The sequence below is a fragment of the Bactrocera neohumeralis genome, chromosome 6 (genome assembly GCF_024586455.1).
Source record: "Bactrocera neohumeralis isolate Rockhampton chromosome 6, APGP_CSIRO_Bneo_wtdbg2-racon-allhic-juicebox.fasta_v2, whole genome shotgun sequence".
Lineage (NCBI taxonomy): Eukaryota > Metazoa > Arthropoda > Insecta > Diptera > Tephritidae > Bactrocera > Bactrocera neohumeralis.
The window spans coordinates 36,645,517-36,670,434 of NC_065923.1; the positions used below are offsets into that span (position 1 = coordinate 36,645,517).

Genomic DNA, 24,918 nt, shown 5'->3' on the forward strand with positions numbered 1-24,918 from the left:
AACTAGTTCAGGGTATAAATAGTTCAGGTTTATGTATTCGAGACATTTCTTTGTTTGATATTTCATTAGAACAAAGTCCAAATCGTAGGAGGACGACGTTCAACCGAAGAATTATTCATCAGTTTCATACTTCTGCTGAACTTCGATGACTTTATTTCCTAATTTATAGTAGTCCAGTTGTCGAAAATATTCTCTTAGGATTTTAAAATATTAAGAATTCAAGATAGATCTTATTTAAAGTTCTTTCGGAGCCCATTTAAAGTAATCCAGAATGAGAACGCTAATGATATCACAGCTAAATTCTGTTCGTCAGCTTGGCAGAAGTAACATGCAAAAGGATTCCCATTACTCAGTAATCCGGAATGAGGACGCGCTAATGATATCACAACTAAGTTCTGTTCGTCAAATTGGCAGAAGTAACATGCAAAAAGGATTCCCATTACTCAGTGTTTTTCTCGAAGTTGCAAGATTTTCCAGAATGGATTTTTTCGTCAAAACAAGTTCTCATACTATAACTGTCGACCTCCAGCCCTCCTCCTCCGTTTAGGTTCGCACAACAGTCGGGTCTACGTAGCCGGAATGGACCCGAAATTTTAACAACGACAACCTCAGCTCTGCTGGAACTTTTATTTTGACAGTTCTACAGGCTTCTACTGGAATACTTTTGTCAACTTCCCATAATATATGCTGTCTTATTAGAATTGGCTTTTGTTGGCTTTGTTTTTGTTGTTGTTGGAAGCAGTTGGACTGTGTTGAATTTCGTCACCCCCAAGCCTCTGTTTGCATTATAAAGCATCATAAAATTTTACAACTTCAATGCAAAACAAACCAATTAAATAAAATTCCACCACCACCACCATTCTAATTGACAACAACAACACCGCCAGTACTCCTACCAGATGCATAAATGTACATTTCAGGCAGGAAGGAAATGTTGCATGTTGTTGAGACGAACCAGCGATGCGTTGCACCCATGCGGGCACTCTTCGCGTTTCCCACAAACGAGTCGACGTGTGTGTGGGAAATTTCTTATCTGATTTGCTTGGTTTCTTATAAGAAAACATAAGAAAACTTCCAGCGACGAGCAAATGACTTTTCGTCACAAGTGGAAAAGGAATTTTCAGCACTACAAATGCACATCATGATATAAACAGACATACAGACATAGTCATATAACATGCAGCGATCTTCAGCGCAAGCAGACACCTACAAAGTAAATATTTTACATCGTTTGTACGAATGCATATATATATGTGTCTATGTGTGTTTGTTTTCTTCATTTATTCTTGATGTTTCGAAATCAACGAGCATGGAGATTTGTCACGCAGCGGGTTTCCCACAATTATGTGTGCCATCACTCCCGCCCGTCGCCTTTAATCTTGGAAAGTAACGACCCAACACTCCACTTAATACATTTTCATTTAATTATTTTAAGCGCATTTGCATTAATTATCATTTTGATTTATTCTTTTTTTTTGATACTTTCAGACTTGGTTCTTTACGGATACCGATGACGCTTACTATCAGGAGAAAACAAGTGAGTAGATACTATGTGACCTGCTTTATTGCTTTCAAAGGCACTATATCGTCTATGTGGTATAGGTAGAATTTGACAGACGCTGAGGTTGGCATGTTCTAAGTGGATTAAATTTTGTGCGATTAATGCATGTACTATATGCATATATTTATATGTGTTACTGCTTGAGTCTTTGTTCGAAAGAAAAATGTGGAAAACTCTGCTCTAGTCATCAAGTGTGGCTTGAGTGTGAAATGATTGCCATAATAATTTTCCATCAATACGCCATTGGATGAAGTTCAAGATATTTTTAAAAACTTTCTAAATATTTTTAAAAGTGTTAAATACTCCAGTACCCTTTAAAGTTCATCTATATGAAAATATACTGTACTAATAACGGGTTTTTTAATAAGAGTGCTACAAAAGTTTTTTTTTTTATTTTAAATAAGAAACGGTTTGGGATATCAATGAAATTCTTTATTTCTGTGAAAGAACGTTTGATGCCATTATGTAGGGAACTCGTTTTCTTTTGCGTGGCCACCACGGCATACACCATAGACTTGACTTAGTCTAACGGCGTCAAATCGCACGACCAAGGCGGCAAGTTGACTGGACCATTTCGTGAGATAACACGTTCACCAAACTTGTTTTTCAATAAAACGATTGTGACGTTCGCTGTGTGGCTTGTGTCGCCGTCCTGTTGGTACCACTTATTGTCCTATTCCATATCATCGAAGTCGGGCCAAAGATATTCGGTTATCATTGAGCGGTAGCGATTCCCATTTACAGAAACGTGGGGGTCAGTTCTTGCGTCAATTTGATTTTGTAAGGATGAAGGCGAAGATCTTTTTGTACAGAGATGCCCTACGCTTGAGAACGACGTGTAGGAGACTGATTTGGGTCTTCTTCAATTAACAAGCTAGCGGCAGCATTATTTTCGACATTAAGGGCTCTTCTTTGTCTCACTTGCACAGGAACATTTTGTACTGTGCATGTGGATTCAAATTTTTCCACTAGACGGTCAGTTGTTGATCTGACAGGACGATTATGACGACCATAAATTGGACGTAGCCCTCTTAAAGTTGAGGCTACTGACTCCGAATTTCGGTAGTAAATTTTAATAATTTCGACTAGTTGTTGGTTCGTATATTTTTCAATGGTGAAATGGCAAAGCTTACTGAAGAGAAATGTCAAAATAACGGGAAAAATATGGCGCCACTTTCTGTCTCTATCGGTAAACTTTTGCTGCGGCCCTTTTGAAAAATCCTATGTTACTGACCACTTCTTCTAGGACTATTCCTAGAGGTAGAAAGAAAGGAGGAACAGAATCCTCTCCATTATTCCAATATTTGAGATTATTGGTATTCATTATATTAAATTATATACTTTTGTATGCATTTCGACCAATTTTCGAAAAATTTTGCCACTCTGAATGAGGTATCTCCGAAACATGCCTTTTGAACGCTTCAAACGTCTTTTCAGTTCTCGAAAAATGTTGAACTCTTAATTATTTTTTTACGAACGGGAATAAAAAGAAGTAATTCCGTGCCAAGTCAGAACTATACAATAGATTACTCATTTAATTGATGTTTTAAATGCTTAAAAATGCACTTGTTTCAACCGATGTATGAGAGCTCGCATTATCGTGGCGAATAGTGATCTATCTTCAGAGGATGATTTTCCTGATTTCTTGAAAGACGACTGTCTATCACTCAAAATCTACTCTTCTACGTTGTTTCAGAGGTATGATTACGACATTCTAGTTAATGTCATGATGTCATAGACGTGTTTCAAAGCACCGCTATGGTATTTTGTTAACATTTCTCTCGACCAATCGAGCCTTTCTTAATCGATTTGAGCAAATTGTGTGGGATCTAACGCGAACAATTTTTTTTTTACACACCAATGTCCATAGTTGTCGCAATCTCTGGATAGGTCACATAACGATCTTGCAATATCAGTTTGCGCAAAGCGTCCATAGTTTCTAAAACAAGAACTGATTTTGGACGACCTTTCCGAAGTTCGTCTTGGAGTTCATCTATGCACTTTTGATGAATTAATTCAGGTCGAAAATTGTACAAAATAATCGCGCGAAACTGTTCGCGCCGTAAATCCATGCTTTGACCGAGATGAATATTTTAAGTAACTGTAAACTACACATATATATTTCGTATGTCAAAACATTCTGAGTAACTATAACTTCGAAAAAGTCAAATTTTACGATAAAATTCTGAGTTTCCAGATTGCCAAATCCCGAAACATTAAAGCCAACTTACGTAAATTTCCTAAAAAACAAATTACCATCAAAAAGTATTTAAATAATATCGAGACAAGGCTACAATATTCGGACAAATTTTGCAGAATAGTTTACTATAGCATATAGCTGCCATACAAACTGAACGATTAAAATAAAGTCCTTTTATTGAAACTTCTTCATTTGTAAAGCATACTCCAGCTTTGCTACAGCCGAAGTTAACGTTTTTACTTGTTTCGTTTTAATAATTTATAAAAATATAATATACTTAACTAAATACTACATACCAAAATATAGTCTATACCCGTAGGACCTGGAAGTGCCGCTGATTGAAATACAATATAAAGAAACGCAATAAATTTCAATCATAAATCAAAATAAGAGTAAAATGCCTTTAGAATTGTGTTAACATTCTTTTGTGCTCTCGCCAAGCCACTCAACCGAGTTCAGCCGCCAAAAAGCATTAAAAGCGAACTTTTTTCTTCATTAACGTATTTTTGCATTTTATTGTCTGTTCATTGTCGACCGGTCAGTAAAGTGCCCCTCATATACCCCGCTGGTCGACGCAGTCGCAGTTTGTTAATGAAATTCAGCAGTAAAAATAACAAAACACCGAATACTTTACAGATTACTTTTCGAAAACAATCTACCCGAAAGCCTTTCAACGCACTCGAAGCAATTTTTGAACTTCATTCTCTGGCATTTGCATCTACGGCTGCGTGAGTGTGTGTGTATGCATGTGTACGCGGATGATGGGTGAAAAGGGAAATTGCGTAAAATCCCAATTTAGTTTCACATCAATCTGCTCCGCCTACTTGACCGCCTAATTTTGGCCACTGTCTGTCGAGTATTCAACTCCTAAGTGCTACCACAAGACGCTGCCCCCATTCGCACAAATCCACACACGCACACATATACATTCAGCTATATGAATATTTATTATTGTTGTTGCCGTTGTATACACTGTTGTATTTATTGTTGGTTTGGTACGCGTAGGAGCGGCAGCGTTGCCTCCTTCCACACGCGCTTTTGTGTTAAAACATCCAAATTCTTATTATCAGCATTTCTGTCGGTCGTCTTTTAGCACACGCAACACCGGCAGAAAACTGATTAATTTTTTAATGCAAAATATGGTATTTTAACAGTTTTTTTTTGTACTAAGAAAATGAAAACAAACACTTCATGTCACTATGTTGCGAGAATATTGCGGACGCATGCGCCAATGCGGCTGTGTGTGGCGGAAGTAGCCTTGATAGGTATGTCGGAACTTATGCTTAACTTTCTTATGAGTAGATATTTTGAGGAGCTGTTAGAGATCCGTTATTACAACATAGAACATAGCCGGTTTAATTCTTGTGTCGACCAAACCAAAAACTTTTTTCTTTGTCAGCGGCTTCTACAGAAAGGACACTTCTGTAATTGTAATGTTTTTTAAATCTATCAGACATTGAGGTCAACTTGAAGATTATATGCTTCTCCATTTGTTAGATAACCCAAAAGAACATGAGCAACAGAAGCAAAGATAAGCATTTAACTTAGGTGTAGTTAGGTAGGTAAGAGTGCAGTCCCATCGGACTCAATTAGCATTTTAATCAGATTTCTTTCTGTTCTGATCTATTTGTTCATTGCTTATTTAGCTCCCTCTTGATTGTTCTTAGTGGGCACGGTATTGTCTCCGCCTCAGATGCGCCTAGAGAAGCTACAGACTTAATCAACTCGTCTGCGTTTTTGGGGCTAAAAATGTTCCTATGGCCAGATACCCAGATAATGGACAGGTGGAGTTTACTAGCGAGCTGAAAGCTTTCCTGCATTTGTTGAACACGCTGGAATTTATCTTTGGCGACTTCAATACTCACAATGCAGCGTGGCTATCTGACTATATGATTTTTGTTTCCTCCCGTAGTTATTCAGTAGAAATGCATAGGCCTTTTCTACGCCTAGAACTTCCGCTTGCAAGAGCTTGGTAGCTTAGTTTGGTATACAGATAAAGAGAGACATCAAGATATGCGGAGTTTACTCCTTTCCCAACTCTGCAGTCCATTTTGAACACGTCGTAAAAAATTGAGATAATTTTCTCCTCCCATACCAGAACTTTTCTACGTTCACGTCTAGAGGGTATTCTTATCTTGAGGTCATTATTGAAATCCAATCTTCTATATCCTCAGGCAGAGGATCCATTTAAATTTGGTTTGAGCTGTTTCAGGATATCGCAATGTCTATAACTTTTCATGTTTCGATTTCCTATATCCTTGATTCTTTTAGTAGAAAATGTTGCTACTTTCCGTATGAAAACGTTTATGTAGGTCCTAGTTCCTGCTGTGTGTTCTCCCTTTGAGGTTTTTAATTCGTTTCTTCATAATAATTTTCTAGCTCAGTTTGGTATCGATCTGGAACCTTAGATATTTTGCTATATGTGACAGAGAAATTGAGTTGCAACGAGTGCGGGAAGATTTTGTTTGTGAATATCATCCTTTTTGTCGTACTAGCGTTAACCCCTAGTTCGAAGTTTGCGCTTCATAGGTGTAACCTTCGTAAGACTCATTCCATAATATCACTGATTGTCTATCACTTTGACGCTTAATCAAGCCGCTTGCAATACATATATAGCATCAGGTAATCATCTCAAACCAAGCGAAGATTTCACTGACAAAACGGCAGAGGAACGAAATGGCAAATTATCAACTTTTTCTTCCTTATTTATTTATTTTGGTTTATATATACAAGTATATTAGTTGAAGTTACATTTCGTCAGCTGAAATGCAAAATAACGTAACATCATTTTCGGAATTTTACAGTGGCATGAATAAAAAACAAAATAAAATGGAACATGAGTGAAAAAAAAATTTATATTGGGTAAAACTGGTTTATATCTGAGGGCAGAACCTGAAAATGTTGGACATATGTAATATTATGAATGCAATATGAAGTAGTGAATCATAATCAATACGACACTCAACACCGGCGCCTTATCGACCGAAGATAAGTTTTCTATATCTTTCCGATGTGGATTTAAGTCCTCTTGAAAGTTCTTTTTATACTTTTAACTCTATAGGCCACTATTTAACCTATTAATATCGGATAAAATGCCTCAGATAGCGGCTTCTTTACACTTTGTTTTCGACAACGTTTCACTTTTAGGAATATATATATATGTATATGTATATCTGTTTAACTATTGTTAAGCTATATACATATATATACTCGTATATAGTTATATATCAGTTTTTATCTGCGAAGATTTGCTCTGCTAAACCAGCTTCAACGTGTGCATAGGCGTGCGTGCTTGCGAGTTCGCCGTCCGAACTGGTAGTCCGCCAGTAATTCATATCAACTAAAAACCAGACTAGCCGGCATTCAGACACCTACAACCATGTACACCGATTTATTCATTTATTTCACCTTTTTTATTTGTTTTGCATCCTTTCATTTCGGGCCATTCATGTGTCCGTCAAAATCCTCCATCATGCTGCGTAGATTCATTTGTCTGGTCGCGTCTTTAGTGTGTGCGACGGGACAATTTCAACAACCACGGCCGCTCTGAAAGAACCATCAATCAGTTTTTGACAGTTTTAAGTAGAATTTTATGAAAATTGAGTCGCGTCCAATGTGTAAATTGTGAGCGAAAATTGCATTTTGCAATTTGACGCGAAGCATTTTACGAAAATTCTATACACCCTTGCTGTGGCAGTAGTATGCAGTTGCACTAAGTGTAGGATCTAAGCACTACTTGACAGTTTCCGGCTATTATGCAAATTTTTGGGACCAGACTAAAATTATCGAAACGTTTAAATCGTAATCGCCAAATTTATTGACTTTTGAAGATTTTTCAGTTAGTTAGAACATATTTTTTATATTATTTATTTTAGCGGTGATACTAGCCTTGAACTCATTAAAATTGCGTTCAGGGTTGGTCGACGAGTGCCTAACATCGCTATCAATATCTACGAGTGTGTTTGTGATAAGTCTGGTACTGGGTACCAGGCCATAGCGGAATCGCATCAAAGCTGATGAGTCAGCAATGAAAGGTACCCTAGAACCGCTATCGGTAGAATGGGAGCGGGTCGGCCGTATCCTCTTGTGTTCTACTACTTGATAGCTGGGCTTCGCAGAAGCTTGGCCAGCGCTGGGCCACCATCAGTACATGCGCTGTCGCAAAACCCTTTCAGCCCAAGATCTATGGCAAGATATTTAGTGAAAGTTTTGCCCTCAGTAAGGTTAGTGTCTCCGTAGTTGTGGGACTTTTAACAGGCCATTGCTCTATTGGTGTCCATGCTGTAAGGTTGGGAACCTTACCAGACGCCAACTGCAGAAGCTGTATGGAAGAAGACGGGCTGGAAACAATTATACTTCTTTGAGCGATAAATCACTCTATCAACAGAAGAGAAAGGCAACCAAACTAGATGAACTTTTTAAGGCAAAGAAGTAGAGTTTAAACTAATATTTTGTAAATTCAAAGTGTTTTAACCAATGCTAATTGGAAAAAGTAAAAAACTATAATTTATTAGTGTTATATTTGTTAATAGTATTTAGTTAAATTGCATTTAACTGTTTAAGCTGCCTATTAATTTCACTTCGTTTTCCCATTGTGGTTGTTTTCACTCTTCATTAGTGTGTCTTTCTATATCGTATACTCATCGGGCACCTGTATCTGCGGATCAAATAACACATAAACGATTTGCTCTTCCAATATACATACCAACACACTTGAATATGTTACGAAAGCGTTGGCCTATTCGAATTTCATCAACTGGGCATAAACGTATTTTAAATGACCCCTCAACTCATTGCTATAACTGTGTGATAGCTGTGTCGTAAATCAACCGGTCTAGATGTGTGCTAGTGAACAACGAGTAGAAAGGCCATAAAAGTGATGATTACAACAAATTCAATTACAAATCCCACTCCAGTGGCCTGATAAGTACCGGTGGACAACATTAGCTCATCGACGCAGATTACTTTGATTTTGTTGAGCTGTTGAGTGGCAGAGACTGAAGTGCATATTGTCGTCTTCTTCTGCATCCGACTACTACTGCGAGAGGTTTTGGAGACACTCGCACATCCATCACTGGCTCAGCTCATACGCAAATGGCAGGTTTACAGTTTTACAACTGTCTGTAGATAAATTTGTAAGTTTATGCATGTGTCTCATGTACAGTGGAGGTCAGAAAAATATCATCGAAACATATGATATATACTTACTACTCAATTCAGAAGCCCGAAGTCCACTCTATCAAAGTGCCCCAATAGCTCATATACAGGGTTTGTCCGAAAAGTAATAGGACTGATTTTATTCCGAAGCGACTGTACTTCGGAGCGTGCGCGCACCGACTGAATTCGGTAGAAGGCGTTCCAAGCTAACGAACGAGCGGCTGGTCCGAGCACCTGGAGAGTCAGGATAAACATTTTTGCGTGATGTGTTTCTGTGAATGGTACAAGCCAAAAATGCAGCGTTCGTTAGAGCAGAAATACGCGATTAAATTCTGTGTGAACATGTTTAAAATTTACCCCCCAATTTGTGAACAACGTAATCACAGTTGACGAGTCGTTTATCTTAAGGTATTATCCCGAGACAAAGAGGCAATCTTCCGAGCGGCACACTCCGGCATCTCCTCACCCAAAAAAGGGAAGAATGAGCAAATCCACAGTGAAAACGATGTTCATTGTCTTATTTAAATCCAAAGACATCGTCCACCATGAATTTGTTCCTCCTGGACAAACCGTCAACGCCAAGTTTTAAGTGGAAGTCCTCAAGAGACTCAATCGAAAGGTTAATCGGGTCCGACAAAATATCGCAGCGGATTGAAAGTTGAATTTTGAGACGACAGAGGGGATCCAAGCAGCATGCACCTCAGCTCCCAAGGCTATTGCGGAGAATGCCTTCCGTGACGCCTTCAATGCTTGGAAATCAAGCTGGCAGCGCTGCATCGACGCAGAAAAACTTTGTAAATCATGAAACAGGGGCAACAATGTCCCAGTAGATGTGTTTATAGTAATATCAGTTAGTCCCTTGAGGGTAAGACTTGGAGGAATTTTGAAAATAAACCACTTTGACCACAATTACATCAAAAATTGGTTTTGAAAAATTTTATTTTTTTTTTTAAGAAAACTTAGTAACTGTTTTCAATATTATCTGAACACGACTGTAGATGCATTTGTTAACAGCCAACTCGGTTTAAGCACTTTGACTGCTTTAAATTTTATGTCGCTTTAAATGTAGTTCCTTGCATTGGTATGCGTTAAATTCGATTTAGGAGTTTTTAATTTACCTTTTTAATTGCTTTGATTTACGAGGCGCTCTTTTGACGTTTGTGCTCCATCTCCAATCGATTTCAGATGCAAGTAAATGCCGAATGAGTTGAGCTGCGTCGGCTTGAAGTCGCACTACAGTCGTGCCTAAGTAGATGTTTATCGACCTATGTATGTGTACATCTGTACATATAAGCATTAAGGAGTATAATCACACACCGACAGCTCGATCACAGAGTAGAAAGCAAAACAGTTACTTAAAGTGACCGCTGCCAATCGTCACTCAGCTGGCCACAACCAGCCAACTGCCACACACGCGTGTATTAATCAATTTCGTCGTCCATTTATCACCGCCGCTGCTTTTTTTCTCGAGATTGAACACACCTAAGTCTGTATATAAAGCAATCAAATAAACATATATAACTAGCCATGTGAGTGTGTGTGTGTGTGTGTGTGTGTGTGTACCTGTGCTTGATTACTTGATTCATGCGTCAACTTAGCGTGTTTTTGGTTGAGCGGCCAGCTCGGCTTGCCGCTGATTTCGGGCGCTTTTTGTAACAAATGTCATCACATCAATTTTCGATTTGGTTGATTGTCGCATCGTCTATTTTGTGGGCGAGCAGACCTGTTTGGTTTTATTGTTGGTCCCTTGTTAACGGCTCGTTTTTATTGTTTTTACTGTTGTCGCGTCACATGTGAAATAGAAAATAGAACAAATATTATAAAGAGGTCAGTTATCTGCTGATTAGCTTAATTTGTGCAGTAGCCTACTTTCTTAAAACAATGGTTGTGCTCACAAGCGTCATACAAGTAAAGAACAGTAATTTTTTCAATGTTTAATTCACACTTCTATTAATTTTGTCGTCTTGTTCGTCTATTGTTTTAGTGGTTTCAGTCTACTAAAATTTTATTTTTCGATTTCATTCCTTGCACTCTTTTACCTAGAGGTTTCTTCTCTGCTCACACAACTGCGAGATATTTGTGGGCGGAGCGAAGCCTAGAAGATGAGGTGCAGTGAGTTTCTTTACGAATGGATCGAAGTTAAGAGGGAGAAGGTGGATTCTTTTATCGCGAGCTCTCCATCAACTCCAGTTTCAGGTTATCAGACCTCACGTCTTTTAAGCGCTGATGTACTGTTCCGAAGTATAGCTCTCTTCAGAGATTTGGGTATTCACTTTGATAAACAAACGGCTATACTGACATTGAAATCCCTGACTATCGCTCAAAAGTAGTTAAGGAGTGTTGGACCTTATAAGTAACCTCTGAAAGCTTTTTCCATATAAGACTTGTATGGTCCCGGTTACAGCGGAATCGCCGGAAGTTGTAAATCCAATGACCTTGCTTGGAAGGGCACGCTTACCTCAGTTTCATCCGATTAGAAGTGAGTAGTGTCTGAGAAGTGTCTAATGGCGTCTATCGCTGGTTCTATTGACATATGGATCTCTAGTGAGCTTGGCAGGCGCTGGTCAAGAACCAGAACTTGTGTGACTGCCAGTTCCTTCTGGTCTAAAGTGAACTGTAAGAGTTCCTTTGAACTATTTGCATTTAGCATAGTTCATCTCGCTGCCGGAGTTCTGGCTGGACATTGTCTAATAGGTACTACTAAATATCTTTCCGGAAGCTCTTTGAAGGAGGAATCATCTTGTCATTTTCTCCTCCGATGCCCATTATCAGCAGACTGAGATTGAAATATCGCGGCGGACACACCACATATCTTTAGATAACCTAGAACCCTTCTCCGAGGCTAGATTTAATATAAACCGCCTTAATAAATTTTTGAAGCTCAAAACGCTTCGTCGACATACGAGGTGATATACTTTAAGGACTTTTTGGATAACATATGACACAAATATCTGTCCAAGTGCGATAAAACGTTGCTTTTGGATCAACCCTATGATCTAAACTAACATATTAATATTATGCGAGAAATATGACTTTAATCACAATTTTTTCAAAAAGGATATCCGCTTCTTCAGCAGGCATGACGTTCAATACTTAAGTGTTTTTTCATTTCGATGATCTGTAGTACTCTCATGATCAAGTAATAGATAGATCCAATTAAAATGGTGAATACAAATAGGAGGAACTATTTACCCTATTAATTCTTACGGGGAGAGTAAGTGGTGTTGTTCTATACTTAAGGTTACTCTCAGGATCGCGTAATACATTTAAGGGGTGAGAATAAATTTGTTGTTTTGGAGGCATACATTTCATTGAGTCACCTTAAAGACTATGACTAGTAAATTCGATATACATATAGTGCGGTTATATTTCCGTTAAAAATATATATAAATTTATGTTGTGATTCTCAGTCTTTATAATAGCACTTACTATTTGTACCCACTCAACTAAATGATCTCCTTCGCTTATTCCAAGTAAACTACCAATATCCCCACCGAAACATTTCAGCAAGTTGTTAGCATTGTTGTTGTTGTGACATTGTGGCATTTTGATTAATATACCATTATGAACGCACTAATGAGGAACCTTCAACGGTCTTCATCGCCCCTGTCAACTGGTTGCTTTGAAGATCCACACACACAACCTTCGAGTCATCGTAGAGTTTCGCATAATAAATTAAAAATCAGCAAGAAGATCTGGTTTCGGCAAGTCTTGTGTCATTACCGAAATATCGTTTATCGCATTCTTTGAGGTGACTCGCCACAGAACCGAATGCAATGCAAGCTACGACCCAACCAGCCCGTCAACCAGTCAGTGCCGGTGAGTCTGCCTGCTAGCCAGTCGGTTGGGTAGATCGCAGTCCCGGGAGTGAGTAGTGGAATGTGGAACAAAGAGCGGTGGCATAGTGTGTGGTGGTGGCGGTGCAGTGATCGGCGAGTGTTCGCGGCAGCCGCATCACATTCAAGCATCCGAACGGAATTTTGATTAGGACTACAACATGCCCACTGAATTTTTGTTAAACGCGCGTTGGATTTTGAAAAATGTGTGTATCCTCCTGCGACCGTTGAGCTGCCTAGCCGGCAGCCGCATTACTGCTTTACTTGCAACGCTGCCGCGTCAATTTCATTTCGTTTTTATTCGTTGATATTCACATGTATTTGTATGTGTGCGTCGATATGCGTAAATCTTCGTCATCTCAAATGGTTTCGCTTTTTAATAAGCGGTACGGCAAAGGACCAACCATATATGTATGTATGTGTCCATTTGTATATGGTGGATTGTGCCAAGAGGCGATTTTAAATATTCCAACAATTTTCGTCCAATTAAGGTGTATGTATGGCATATGAGGCACGCACTTGCGGTATGAGAGTGAACAGACATTTGCGATATTGTATGTATGGCGTTTTGTCCATATCGAGCGCTGCCAGGCTACGCAGATAAGCTCCATATGCGATATGCTCGTTTCTGCGGCACTGGGAAGATTCTGTGTTCAGTTCCCCTGTACCATTGCGCTGTCCATTTGTCTGCTTGGTCATATGTGTTTGCTGTGTGCGCATGCGCCATGGCATTAGCTACCGTTTTTGCCGCCGCTTATCCGGCATGCTTCTTTTTTCTTGCTTTTTTTGTTTGCTCATATTTATTTGCTAGAGAATTTATCACTAATTAAGCTGATTTTCGGTGATATGCTTTAATCATTATTCGTTTGGTATTTGTGTATTTTCAGAGGGACATCTAATTAACACAAACTGTTCGCAGGGACACTTTCAGGAAGCTTTGTGCTGCAAAATGTCTGCGGAATTGGATGTCTTCCTGGCCAGTGGCAAGAAGTAAGTTTAAACTTTACTTTTTTCTAACCTTTAAGTAATATTTATGACTAAGCAACAGAAATTTGGATAAGTAAATAAATGTTTGTAACTTGAAAATTTTGAAGGAAGGAAGATCTTTAATATTGCATCTCAGTCGTCTAAGAGCTAGGGACTGGCTTTATTATACTCTAACATATATTTATTTTCTTATATTAATAAAGTGCTGACTCAACCGACCTTAGCTTACCTTTCCATCTGGAGGTGAGACGTCTGGGCAAGTTACTCTTTTTGCTGGATTCCTTCTATCTGAAATTGTACTTGAAGACTTAGACGTCGCTACGGCCTTGGTATCATGCTCGACTTTGTTAACGAACTCGGGTTAAATAGACAATACGACTGAGAAAAGAACAGTCGTAAGAAAGAGAGAATTTTCATGAGGAACTAAACACAACGTGTTTATTCCCCATTGGAAAAGTATGGACCAATGGTTCTGTTGTCGACAATTCCGACGGCTCTAAAGGTGAAATAGGAACAAGAGCGGGCTTCTTCTGTAGTAATCCATGAAACTTCTTCTGTAGTAATACATAATATGCAGGTTTTGTTTGGTGTATCCCCTCTTGACCTGATTGTCATACAGAGTGCTGTTGCATTCAGGCTAATAAAGGGCTTGAGTGTGTCATTGCTGCGGAATGATTGGATTTCCGATGATGATGTGGAGAGGAAGGGATATCTAGGGAGTAGGAGGCTTCTAGATGATTGGGTCAGTTGTAGGTGGCAAGACCGTTGGGACAATAGTCCTAACGGTCGAGTAACTTACGAGTACATTCGAGCCGTTGGATAAGACATTAGGGATCTGCGTTGTCGGAATGCCAAAAAGTTAGGGAATGATGTGGATGATGTCTATCCCGTGGTCACCAGTATGGAAGTGCAACTGGTAGTAGTTTCGGCTACGAGGTCTGAGTCGAGACTTAATTCTGGTACCACGGGGAGCAGGGGCTCTTAGAGCTCGCTCCAACCTGCTCATGCGGACTGGCCCCTCGGGGAGTATCATAGTGGTTGCCGTTAAAACCCAAATGCGGGAAGAACTGACACTTTGGCAGTTGAATGTGGAATTGCATTGCAACCGGGAGTCGAACCCAAAACTACGGCAGACGTTTCAAATTAGCCTCCAACTCTACCAAAGTGGTTAGTGCGTTCATTCCAAACTGCCAATTGTTAGTGAAAATGACTGCATTTTCAGGGCGCTGATCAATGCTTTGATTTAATCCGCTGTACTTTTGAGCACTGTGGTGAAAGACTCTCGTCAACAGGTACCCACGTTAAACACGCCGGACTTTGTAGTAATCCATACGCAGAAGGTAGCTTTAAACGTGACTACAATTCAGTCTTTCAGGCCAAGATTGTGAGCAAAACAGCAGCTAGGTACACAATTCACCTAAGCTGTCTTAGTTCATTCAGTTCCTTCAAGGGTTTTTGGAAGCAATGTATTCTAGAGCAATTCCTTAGGTCTTGGAACACTAGCAACACAGGGCACACTTTGATTGTGCTTTGAGATAGCGGACAGACCAAGAAGCTTCTATTTCTAGGCAAAAGGGAGCTTAGTAATATTTTAGGGGTCATCTCAGGACACCTACCCTAAAGATCAAACATTCAGACCCCGAAAATGGAAAGTGGATTCGGCAGAATGCACGACGGATGATGATGAGACTCTACAGCATTATCTATGCGGACGCTCAGCCTTCATCCGGATAAAGCGGGATATTTCACGACTCCCAATGCTACAACTAGATAGCTATAGATAGGGCAGCTGGGATGGAAAAAATCAGGTTTTTTACCAACTCCTAACTAAATTGCTGTATAAAGCTTAATGTGGTTTTCAAAAGAAAGCACAAAATAGGCCTACTGATGACCTAACTGCGGTCGCCTGTGGTCTGATATTCCTGCGCTTCCCTTTTCAATCAAAGCAACCAACCAACTTGGGGATTATAATAATAAAGTAGAAAATGAAAATTAGCAGAGTTTTAGACCCGAAATCGTACAGAGAACGTTTAATTCAATATGAATTGATATTTCAGATAATTGTTACGCAAAAGGCTTGCAAACTCAACTTCCTAACCTCATTTAATATTAGCTTTTTATATTGTTACCTACCAGAGTTGCACCAACTAAAAATGATTAAATTCGCATCCTCAATAAAAATGCTCCCTTTATAGTCATTTGTATGCGAACTGGGCAGATTTTCGCCTTTAATCCATTGTTTGCTTTGTGCGCGCCTACAAACAAAAGCCGTTTAAATGTTGCAGCAACAGCCTCCTAGCAGCAATTTCGCAGCTGCAATTCGCGCTATTGTGTATTGCCATGCCCAACACCAGCGGCTGGTGGTGAGTCGCTCCCCTGCGACCGGTGCAGACTACAAGGGCAACCACCACAGCAACAACAAAAGCAGCCACAACAACAAGTTTGTGTGCAACATTGCGGCTAAACTGTTGACCGCATCTGCATATAAAATTACCAACGCCAACATACAAATAGCGCACGAAGCCTATGAATAGATAAAGTGGCTCGAGCATCGATTGCATTGCGGCAGCGGCTGAGCAGCCCGGGCAGCACCGGAGCAACGCCAGAACAGCTGCAGCGAGTGCAACAACCGACACTGGTGCGAATGCTGTTGCAAAGCAGAAGTGCCGGGTAGATGAGGTGCCGCCATTGTCATTGCCGTGCTTGTTGCTTACCACGCATGCATGTACATAGTTGAGTTGCCCACCAGCGATTGAAGCCAGGTTGCAATGACGGTGGGCGGGGATGCAGTGCGGTTCATTGGCCTTGCGCTGTTGTTAGTGGCTTTGTGGTGGTGATTTGCATTTGATCGATCGCATAATTACGGGCTTAATGCATATATACACGCACACACAGTGCTGCATACGCATGTTCGCACAGACGTGGCATGTTGCAAGTTCGCTTAGTAGTTGCTTGTGACATGTGTCACAAGTCAAAGTTCACAAGCTCGACAGTTGTTTAGTTGTTTATGGGAGGGGAAGGGTTGGCAGCGCAGGCGGTTTGTCACTCGGCAGTGATGCTTTAATTCATCGCAAACGCTCACCGACATTCATACGCATAGGTATCTGTGATGTTTTGCTGTAGTCAGCAATGTTGCAAGTTCGCAATCGACTTTTGAATTATGTACAGCGAGGCTCTCCCGCACACCACTTCTTTTACGCTTTTATGCCATCGCCTGCTTAAGACCAATTAACGCTTTCACCTCCACGTATTAATAAAAGCTGCGGTAATTCAAATTATATATCTTGTGTTGCACATAATAGCAAAGTGGTTCGCCTGTGTGTGTGTATGCCTGCGCCAATAGAAATTTTCATCTAGTCAAGTGCGAATAAGCGGGACTCTAATGAATGCTCTACCACTTCTAAGTGGCAACCCACTCTGCCATAGTCTAGGCACTGTCGTTGCGCTTGCCACTGTTGCATGCCGGCTTCATGTGTAGAACACTCTATTTAACTGATGGAATTGATGGCAAAATTATTGCAGTTGCCAACTTTAACGAGCCCAAAGTCAATTGCCTCGGTGATTATACGAAATGATTCGGTGGAATCTCAGCTGCACACCATTTCGCCTGCACCGTAACCTTAACAAGCCATCCATTAAATCATCATCGGCAGCATCGAGTGCCTGTTAAGTAATTATGCATGCGAGAGTCTTGGGTGAAGTCGAAAGACAGTTGCTCTCTACTCCAGTCATCTATTCAGCAATATATCTCCTAGGTATGCGTGTGTGCACCCTTAGTAAATGGGCTTTAAGCGCTATCAGATTAGGAGCTGACATGGCAATTTTATAACTTCTTTGCTTCACAGGTTAATCAGCTGAGTTGCAATTGCAGGAATTGCTGTAGTTACGTTCTAACTGTATTTACTAAATATATGTTCTAAATTTAATGACTTTAATCTAGTGTTAGATAATTGTTAAGATTTTATGACTTGCTTGTTTTAGTATGTTTCTTGTTCACACTAAAATAACGCAATATATTGACGTTGGATCATTTGGAGCTTTGAGAGTGGTGAATCGAATACGCTACTATTTAATATCAAATCAAATTAATCGTAAATTAAACAACGAGTATAGTTTTTAGTTGTTTTCTAGTATTTAAAAATCGAGGGCAATAAAGGAATGCACTGTGCTTATCGATTTTGCATAGAATTTAATGTCCAGAGTGCGAATCATATTGAAGCCGCATACAATATTACTGAATTCATTAATTTTATAATTAGAAATCGCGGACTGGAACGCACGAAGACTCTGTTTGCCACAATTCTATACGATTTTCAATTGTGCCTGCGAAGTAATCTCACACTTCTCTATTGTGAGCACTATTTGTTTTTCCATCTTCTTGGTGGCTTATGAGTAAAACTCCTGCTTCGTTTTCAGTCAGTTCCAAGCTCACAGAAAAAAACCATTTGAGTAGACTATTTACACACTCACTGCATTTGTTTCTTAAGACATTTTTAGACACTGCTACTACTATAAGAATGTCTGCATATAATATTATTTTCACGTCTGTTGATTGCTATCTTCTTAGCACCCCGTCATATAAGACGTTCCATGACAGCGGCCTAAAACTGACTCTTATGGTATTTCATTCGAGATAGAGAACTCTTGGTGCCTTCGTCAGTAAAATCTCTCTTCTGTTTTGAAAATAGCTCATTATAATATTTATGAGGTTTCATCCAGAACTTTGATTACTTTTCCTAGTATGTCACGGCTATACGACTTTTCCTAGTATGTCAATTGGGACTTTTGCTTCATAAAGCCATATTGTCTTTCCGCCAGCTCCCTATTTTGCTAACTCCAAGCGGTTTCTTATTATGCTTTCGTACATTCGATTTTTTAAAGAAATCAAATGCTGCACTTTCCGGGGTCGGGTCGGGGAGCACTTCTTCTTTTATTCAAGCGTTATAAGTTTTAGCGAACAGCCGAACTTTCGAGGTTATAGCTTCCTACAGAGCTTTGTTGGGTATGCCATCTATTCTAGGCACTTTGTTGTTTTCGATTTGCTTTGCTTCCGTGAATAACGAACGTGACTCTGCAGCTTTGTTTCATCGCTTGGCTGAAGAAATCCAATAGTGTTTTGAAAATAATATTTCGATGACCTTTTCCATAAGCTTTGCGTTGAATCTTGACATTCACATTTTAAAGCGTGTTCCATTTCGAGGTTCCCTAAACTTTTTGAGAAAAAACTTGGAAACTTCAAATTGAATGGGCAATTTTTATTATCATTCGTAAGAACATTCTTTGGCATTTATTTCATGAAGATTATCTCTTCCAAATGTTGGCCGCGGCTACGTCCATCCATTTGAGTCCAATTTTCGTTGACTCGTTGGAGCATTTCCAAGGCCTGAAACGAATAGGCTTTAGACTTTACATATCACCGCAGGAAAAAGTCTAACGGTGTGTTGTACATTTCCAATCGACCAAACTAAAACGTAAAATTATCTGCTGACCAAAGTGTTCTCTCCATAAATCCATTGATTGATGCGATGTGTGGAAAGTGGCGCCGTCTTGTTGAAATCAAATGTCACCGAGATGACGAGCTTCAATTTCAGGCATCAATTAGTTGGTTATCATTGCGCTACATGTTTTTTTTAAGGATAGAAACTGTTTTCATTTCTTTATGGAAATAATTCCACATGAAATCGATTAGTGCAATTTCGGCAACAACAAACAACTCAGACTGAATAAAGATCTCAGATAACTAAGGAAGAAAATCACTCCAAATTTAAACTTGAAGATTATTATATGTGTGTTTTCAAACTTGTATCTAACGAGGTAAGCGTTACAGAAATGAGCTCTTTATTAGACTACTTGAATATCGATGCTGCTCTATGATGTAAATAACCCACATAATTGTTTATTCTGCCATATGTAGACATAGAATTGATGTTGAGAAAAAAATATATAAAAATTGCAAGAGCAGAAATAAGCCAAATCTCTTATTAGTTCTTGAACTCAGATTTTTAGTAGGAAAAAAATAAATTTTTTTGTCTTCTAATAAAGATAAACTTAAGAAGTATCACTCCTAGTTCTTTCACTTTTGCACTTCTATCAGTTTTGTAAAACGTTGCCACTGATTGCGTAACACAAATAACACAATTGCTTTTTAGGAGAACCAATGCGAGCAAGTATACCATAGAGCGCACACATTTACGCTCACCCTGACGGAAAATGTTCTAGTTGCGAGCTGAATTAGTAGCTTTTACTCACAAAAGTATGTTTCTACTTTAAACAAAAGATGTGTGAGTTCATTTCAAAACACTCTAAGCGTTGACAATTGATGTTCGTTTCACCATACTCACTTGCGAGTTATGCTTAGAGAGAACTCGGCAAGTTGATTGGGAACCACAGAATTTTAGTTATAACTTTTCCTACAGTGTATTTGTTTTGCAGAATGTTAGCATAAATGTGGCTATGCAAATTGTTTGCAACTGCAGTCGAGTACCACAATACTGCTGTGGTGTCTAGTACATGTATTGCCCAATCTTATTGCAACGTTTCCAATAATTTCGAGCAATGCAGATTTGCAAAACTCTATATATAAACACGAGTACATGCCAACATATTAAAAAGAATGTACGCAAGCATTCGAGCATGTGAGCACTTTGTGGCAGCTGTTACTGCCCAGTTTAGCTGCAACAACGTTGCATTTGCATATAAAAGTGCACATAAGCACAAGTAAATGCTTAAGCATATAAGTTGGCATATTGCTTGTTGTTGCTTCACGTGTTGCCTGCAAGCAGTGCACGTGACCAACATTTTACAAAATGAGAAGTTTCTACGCCGCACCGCAGCGCACCCCTTGCCCGGTTAGTATGGCGCGCAAACAAAGCACGAAGGAGTTGACTGTCGTTGGAGTTCCGCTTTGCAAGAAAGAATTGTTTATTGTTGCTTTTGTGGCAGCTTGGCTGAGAGATTGATTTACTGATTTGCCGGTATTTATGTTCGAGTTATGACTTTCAGTTGGGCACAAGCAACCGAATCTATTGGTACGGTGTTACCAAAGTAAACACTGGTTTGCGAGTTAGCAGCTGAGCTATTAAGTTCAGACTTTCATAACGCAGATTGGATCCGATAAAATCAGCATATTTATTTATTACTTTTTTAATTTTGCCCGCAGTCGATTTCATTGATGTTGTTGCAACAACTTAAAACCACACCTATTTGTATGTATGTATGCCTGGCTTTATTTATTGCTTTGGTTGTGAGATCAGAACTGGTGCAGCCAGTCGAGAACCTTGGCCGCTTGTAGTGCAATAAATTAATTTTGCACATTGCGAAATAGTTCGCTTTAATAACGAAACAATTAAAAAATTGCTAAACGGCAGTGCAGCTGCTATAGATACTTAATACAAATATGTCCACTGAGTAAAAATATAGTTTGTTACTTGGAAATCAATGTGATGTAGCACCGCTAATAATTTGCATACAGAAAACGCAAAGTACTAAAGAAAGGAATGTTATTGTTGTCTTGCTTTCTCTTCTCTGTTTTAGTGGCAGAAAACATTCCTGAAGTAATTTCGAGGTATGGTGCCGAGTTGTCAGCCCTTGGACGGATAAAAAATCAAGATCCGTTCCGGTTACTTAGGCCCGACTGACTTGGGAACGGCCTCTTCTTCTACTCTTATACTCTCGCTCAGTTTTCCTCAAATAAGCGTTGAACATTTTTCCAAATCCAAAGCTTCTATATTTTCCTAAAACCCTTGCAATTATCGCTCTACTTTATGTAAGAGTTCTTAAGATACATATGTATGTGTTACAAACTTCAGAATCATCTCCAAGTGTTCAGTGTAATGGTTCTTCTGTCCATATCAGCATCTAGATGTTGATCACGTTTTCGGACGTTAACCGTTTAACATTCTTGACAATCTCGTCCACTATTTCCTTGTCCTCGATTCCTTTGTAGCCTGGCACCCTGTGAAGTGAAGTTGCTTGCATGTGGCAACACTTTCCACTACTGCCCTACTTCCCAAGACACTTCTGGCCGATTAGTGATACGAGGTTACTGCCTTGATTGCTGCTTGACTGTCTATGTCTGGAATTGCTGCAGGTGCGCGGCCTCAGCTTGAAATATACTGCAGTGGTCCCACACCAACTCCATCGTCCATTTTCAAGCCATCCATATAGATGTTTAGAGTGTTGCGTGTAGCTAAACTATCTTTACGCTAGCCATATTTTTTATGTTTCCTTTGAAACTTCTTTCCCAGATGAAAAGTGGGATAATGTAGTCGATGTTTGCCTCTTCGCCGTTACCCACCGAGCCATGCCCGAAGGTTTTATATGTAAATTCTCCTGCGATTTCAAAGTTTTCAGCAAGGAGGTCTATAGATTCAAGGTTTAGTACTACTAGTTCCAGAGCCGCCGTTGGAGTTGTTCTTAAAGCTCCTCTAAACTCTTTCCATTGGCTTCCGGTAGGTGGATTTCATTACGCCTCCCCTCCATAACACTGCATCGTAAAGCAGAATTTGTCTGACAATAGCTTTGTAGTGAATGAGAGAGGGAGACACGTATATAAAGCTTTGCTAGCTCTTGTCACTCTTACGTCCGCGTTGTGCTTCCACAGCAGTTTGCTATCCAAGACTACCCCAAGATACTTGGTTCGGTCTTTGAGAGAGAGAGAGTTGTGCTCCCATCGAATGAAACCTACATAGAGAAACTTTGTGCTTAAGACAGTCAGATCCGTTTTCCGGCTTCAACCCCAGACCCGCTTGCGATGCCAAATTTTGGACCCGTCTATAGACCCGTTATTAAAATGGCAATGTAGTCCGCATATGCCACCATCTTAGGAGCCTTGGCTTCCAAGTTCCTTAGCAGCTTATTCACCACTAGTGACGTTGTGGAACGTTCCAGAAATTAATGAATTAAAGCAAACAAAATTCTCTAAAAACTACATGCTTTAGATGCGGCGCCTGAAAAGTGGCCAACCGAACAAACAACTGCTATAAAATGGCCTAATAAAATAGATATATCAATTAGTTATACCACTGTGGGGTGGTAGCAGAAAATCACACTTTGGCTCTCAAATTTTATGAATCATTTCTCTCTGTGTAGTTGATTTCAATCGTAAGCTCTGCTATGCATGCAATATATGAAAGAACAGTTACTAACTGATTTATCTGCAAAGCCAAACATTGTTGCTTTTTGCATTGCAAACTGTGCCCGGCCACCAGCGCAACATGAATAAAATGCAAAATCAAATAACAAACCAAACAACAACATGCAACAACACCAACACCAACAGCTTGCACCATTTTAAATGAGCGATTGATTAGCGTTTGCTGAAGGACGCGATCGATGAATTTCATTGCACTTTGGGTGCGCAGTTTTTCATTTTGTTGCACTCTTTTCCCGATTAGTGTAGCGCCGACTGCGGACTGCGCTTTTGTACTGGGTGTTGGCCCATTAAACTGGCCAAAGCGTGACTACAACTTTCACTCTAACTATGGCCGACACTCGAGTTGCGACCGAGGTTGGCCAGCTGTCAGCGTTGAACTCGAGCGAGTGCGGTTGCTCACTATGACTGTGGGTTATGTTTTTTCTCGTTGGCGACTTCGTTCGTTTTTTGCGATTGCATGTTTTGCTGGCTGCTTGTCGCCGCTGCTGGTGTGGCATGTCTAATGCTGAACGACAACAGCGATAAATCCGCTTGTGCCGTAATTGGAGTTGAATCGACAGTTCGACTCTGGCGCGCCTGGCCAGCTCAACAGCAGCGTCAATGCCTGAGTGGCGGGAACAAGAGCGCGGCGTTGAAGGTGTGTAAAACTCGAAGCAAAAAAGCAGCTGAGACTAATTGGAAAAGGAATAGTAAAGTCACAAGAAAAAAAAAAAAAACTAGCAAACACAAACATACAAATGCCCAGGTGTCACTTGAATTGCTCCAGTGTCGACAGTGGACTCAGCGCTCTGACTCGGTTACAGTTCAGTTGGAAAACAAGCGGCAGCAAGCAGCAGGCCTTTTGCTGGCGGACAATTGCTTAAGAGCGGTTGTCGCCCAATCGCCACTTCTGTCGGCTGTCTGCTCACCTATGCGGCATTCTATGCCTTTGTCTGCCTCGTAGCTAAAACGGTGCTTGATAGGTGTGTGTGTGATTACTGTTGACTACTCGTACTCGCACAAGTATTTTTTTTTTCTTCTTTGTTGCAATTTGGTTATTGTTTTCGGTTAGCTTTGCTATGCGGTTGACATGTTTTTTGGGCTCAGTTCGTGCCTTTGGCACTTTGGCACCCCAAAATGTTCGACAAGAATTCCCGTTTCTCTTAAATTGATTGTGTTGTGATTTCAGTAGAAATTCCTGTGGCTTTGATTGAGCTTAGGCTACACATTAGTGCGCCAAGTGGGCCTACTTGGTAATACAATTACATGCGAGTATGTCGCAGGAAATACTCAACATCGGAGTACCGCAAATAGTTCAATACTGATGACTTTTTTCAACGTACATGGAATTATCTCTATATATTGTTGAGAGAGAGAGAGAGAGAGAATACTAGAAAAAAGTTTATATCTATCGGTCATCATTCTTGAAGAGCCTCGAAACTGTCGAAATTATTTTTAGTTCTGCCATAAGTTTTGTTACAAGTTTCGGCCGTTATAAAAATAGAACTATAATAAATTTTTTGATGAAGTTATTTTTATTTAATAGGGTATATATCAGATGTACAATGAACAAAATTTTCTTGGAAATAGTCACCTTTTGCTCTCACACAAGCCCTCAAACGATTCGGTCATTGTTCATTGGCAACGCACACAGTTTCTATTGGTATTAAAGGGTGCTGTCCGAACCAACAATTTTTTGTGGCTCTCGAAATTTCTGTGTATTCGACAGGTCATGCTCACTAACTCTGATGACAAACTGTAGTCCAGTGGCTTCATGGACAACCAATCATCTGCAGCTCTGAAATAAGGAATATTGCTTTTAAGCCACTGCTAAGTATGCTGGAGCATATAACTGCCTTCCCAACCCTATTTTTCATGAAGATAGACTCAATGATTTTTTTTTTGATAGACTCAATGATCTTCATGGAAAACATTCTGATGGTACACTTTTGACCCGGTCTTAACCTCCTTATTGAAACCAAATGTCGCCGAGATCATGAGCTTCAATTTTAGGCATTAATTCGTCGGTTATCATATAACGGTC

At 39.8% G+C, this 24,918-nt stretch overlaps 1 protein-coding gene across 2 annotated transcripts in view; it reads left to right on the forward strand.

Annotated features, from left to right (window-relative positions):
- The window catches only part of LOC126761656 (fringe glycosyltransferase), a 123,775-nt gene that overhangs the window by 71,924 nt on the left and 26,933 nt on the right, over positions 1 to 24,918 (forward strand). For both annotated transcript variants that reach the window (XM_050478009.1, XM_050478008.1), the window contains exons 3-4: positions 1,489 to 1,537; positions 13,642 to 13,744. In XM_050478009.1, the coding sequence (XP_050333966.1) occupies positions 1,489 to 1,537; positions 13,642 to 13,744 (152 nt within the window). The remainder of the gene's footprint in view (positions 1 to 1,488; positions 1,538 to 13,641; positions 13,745 to 24,918) is intronic.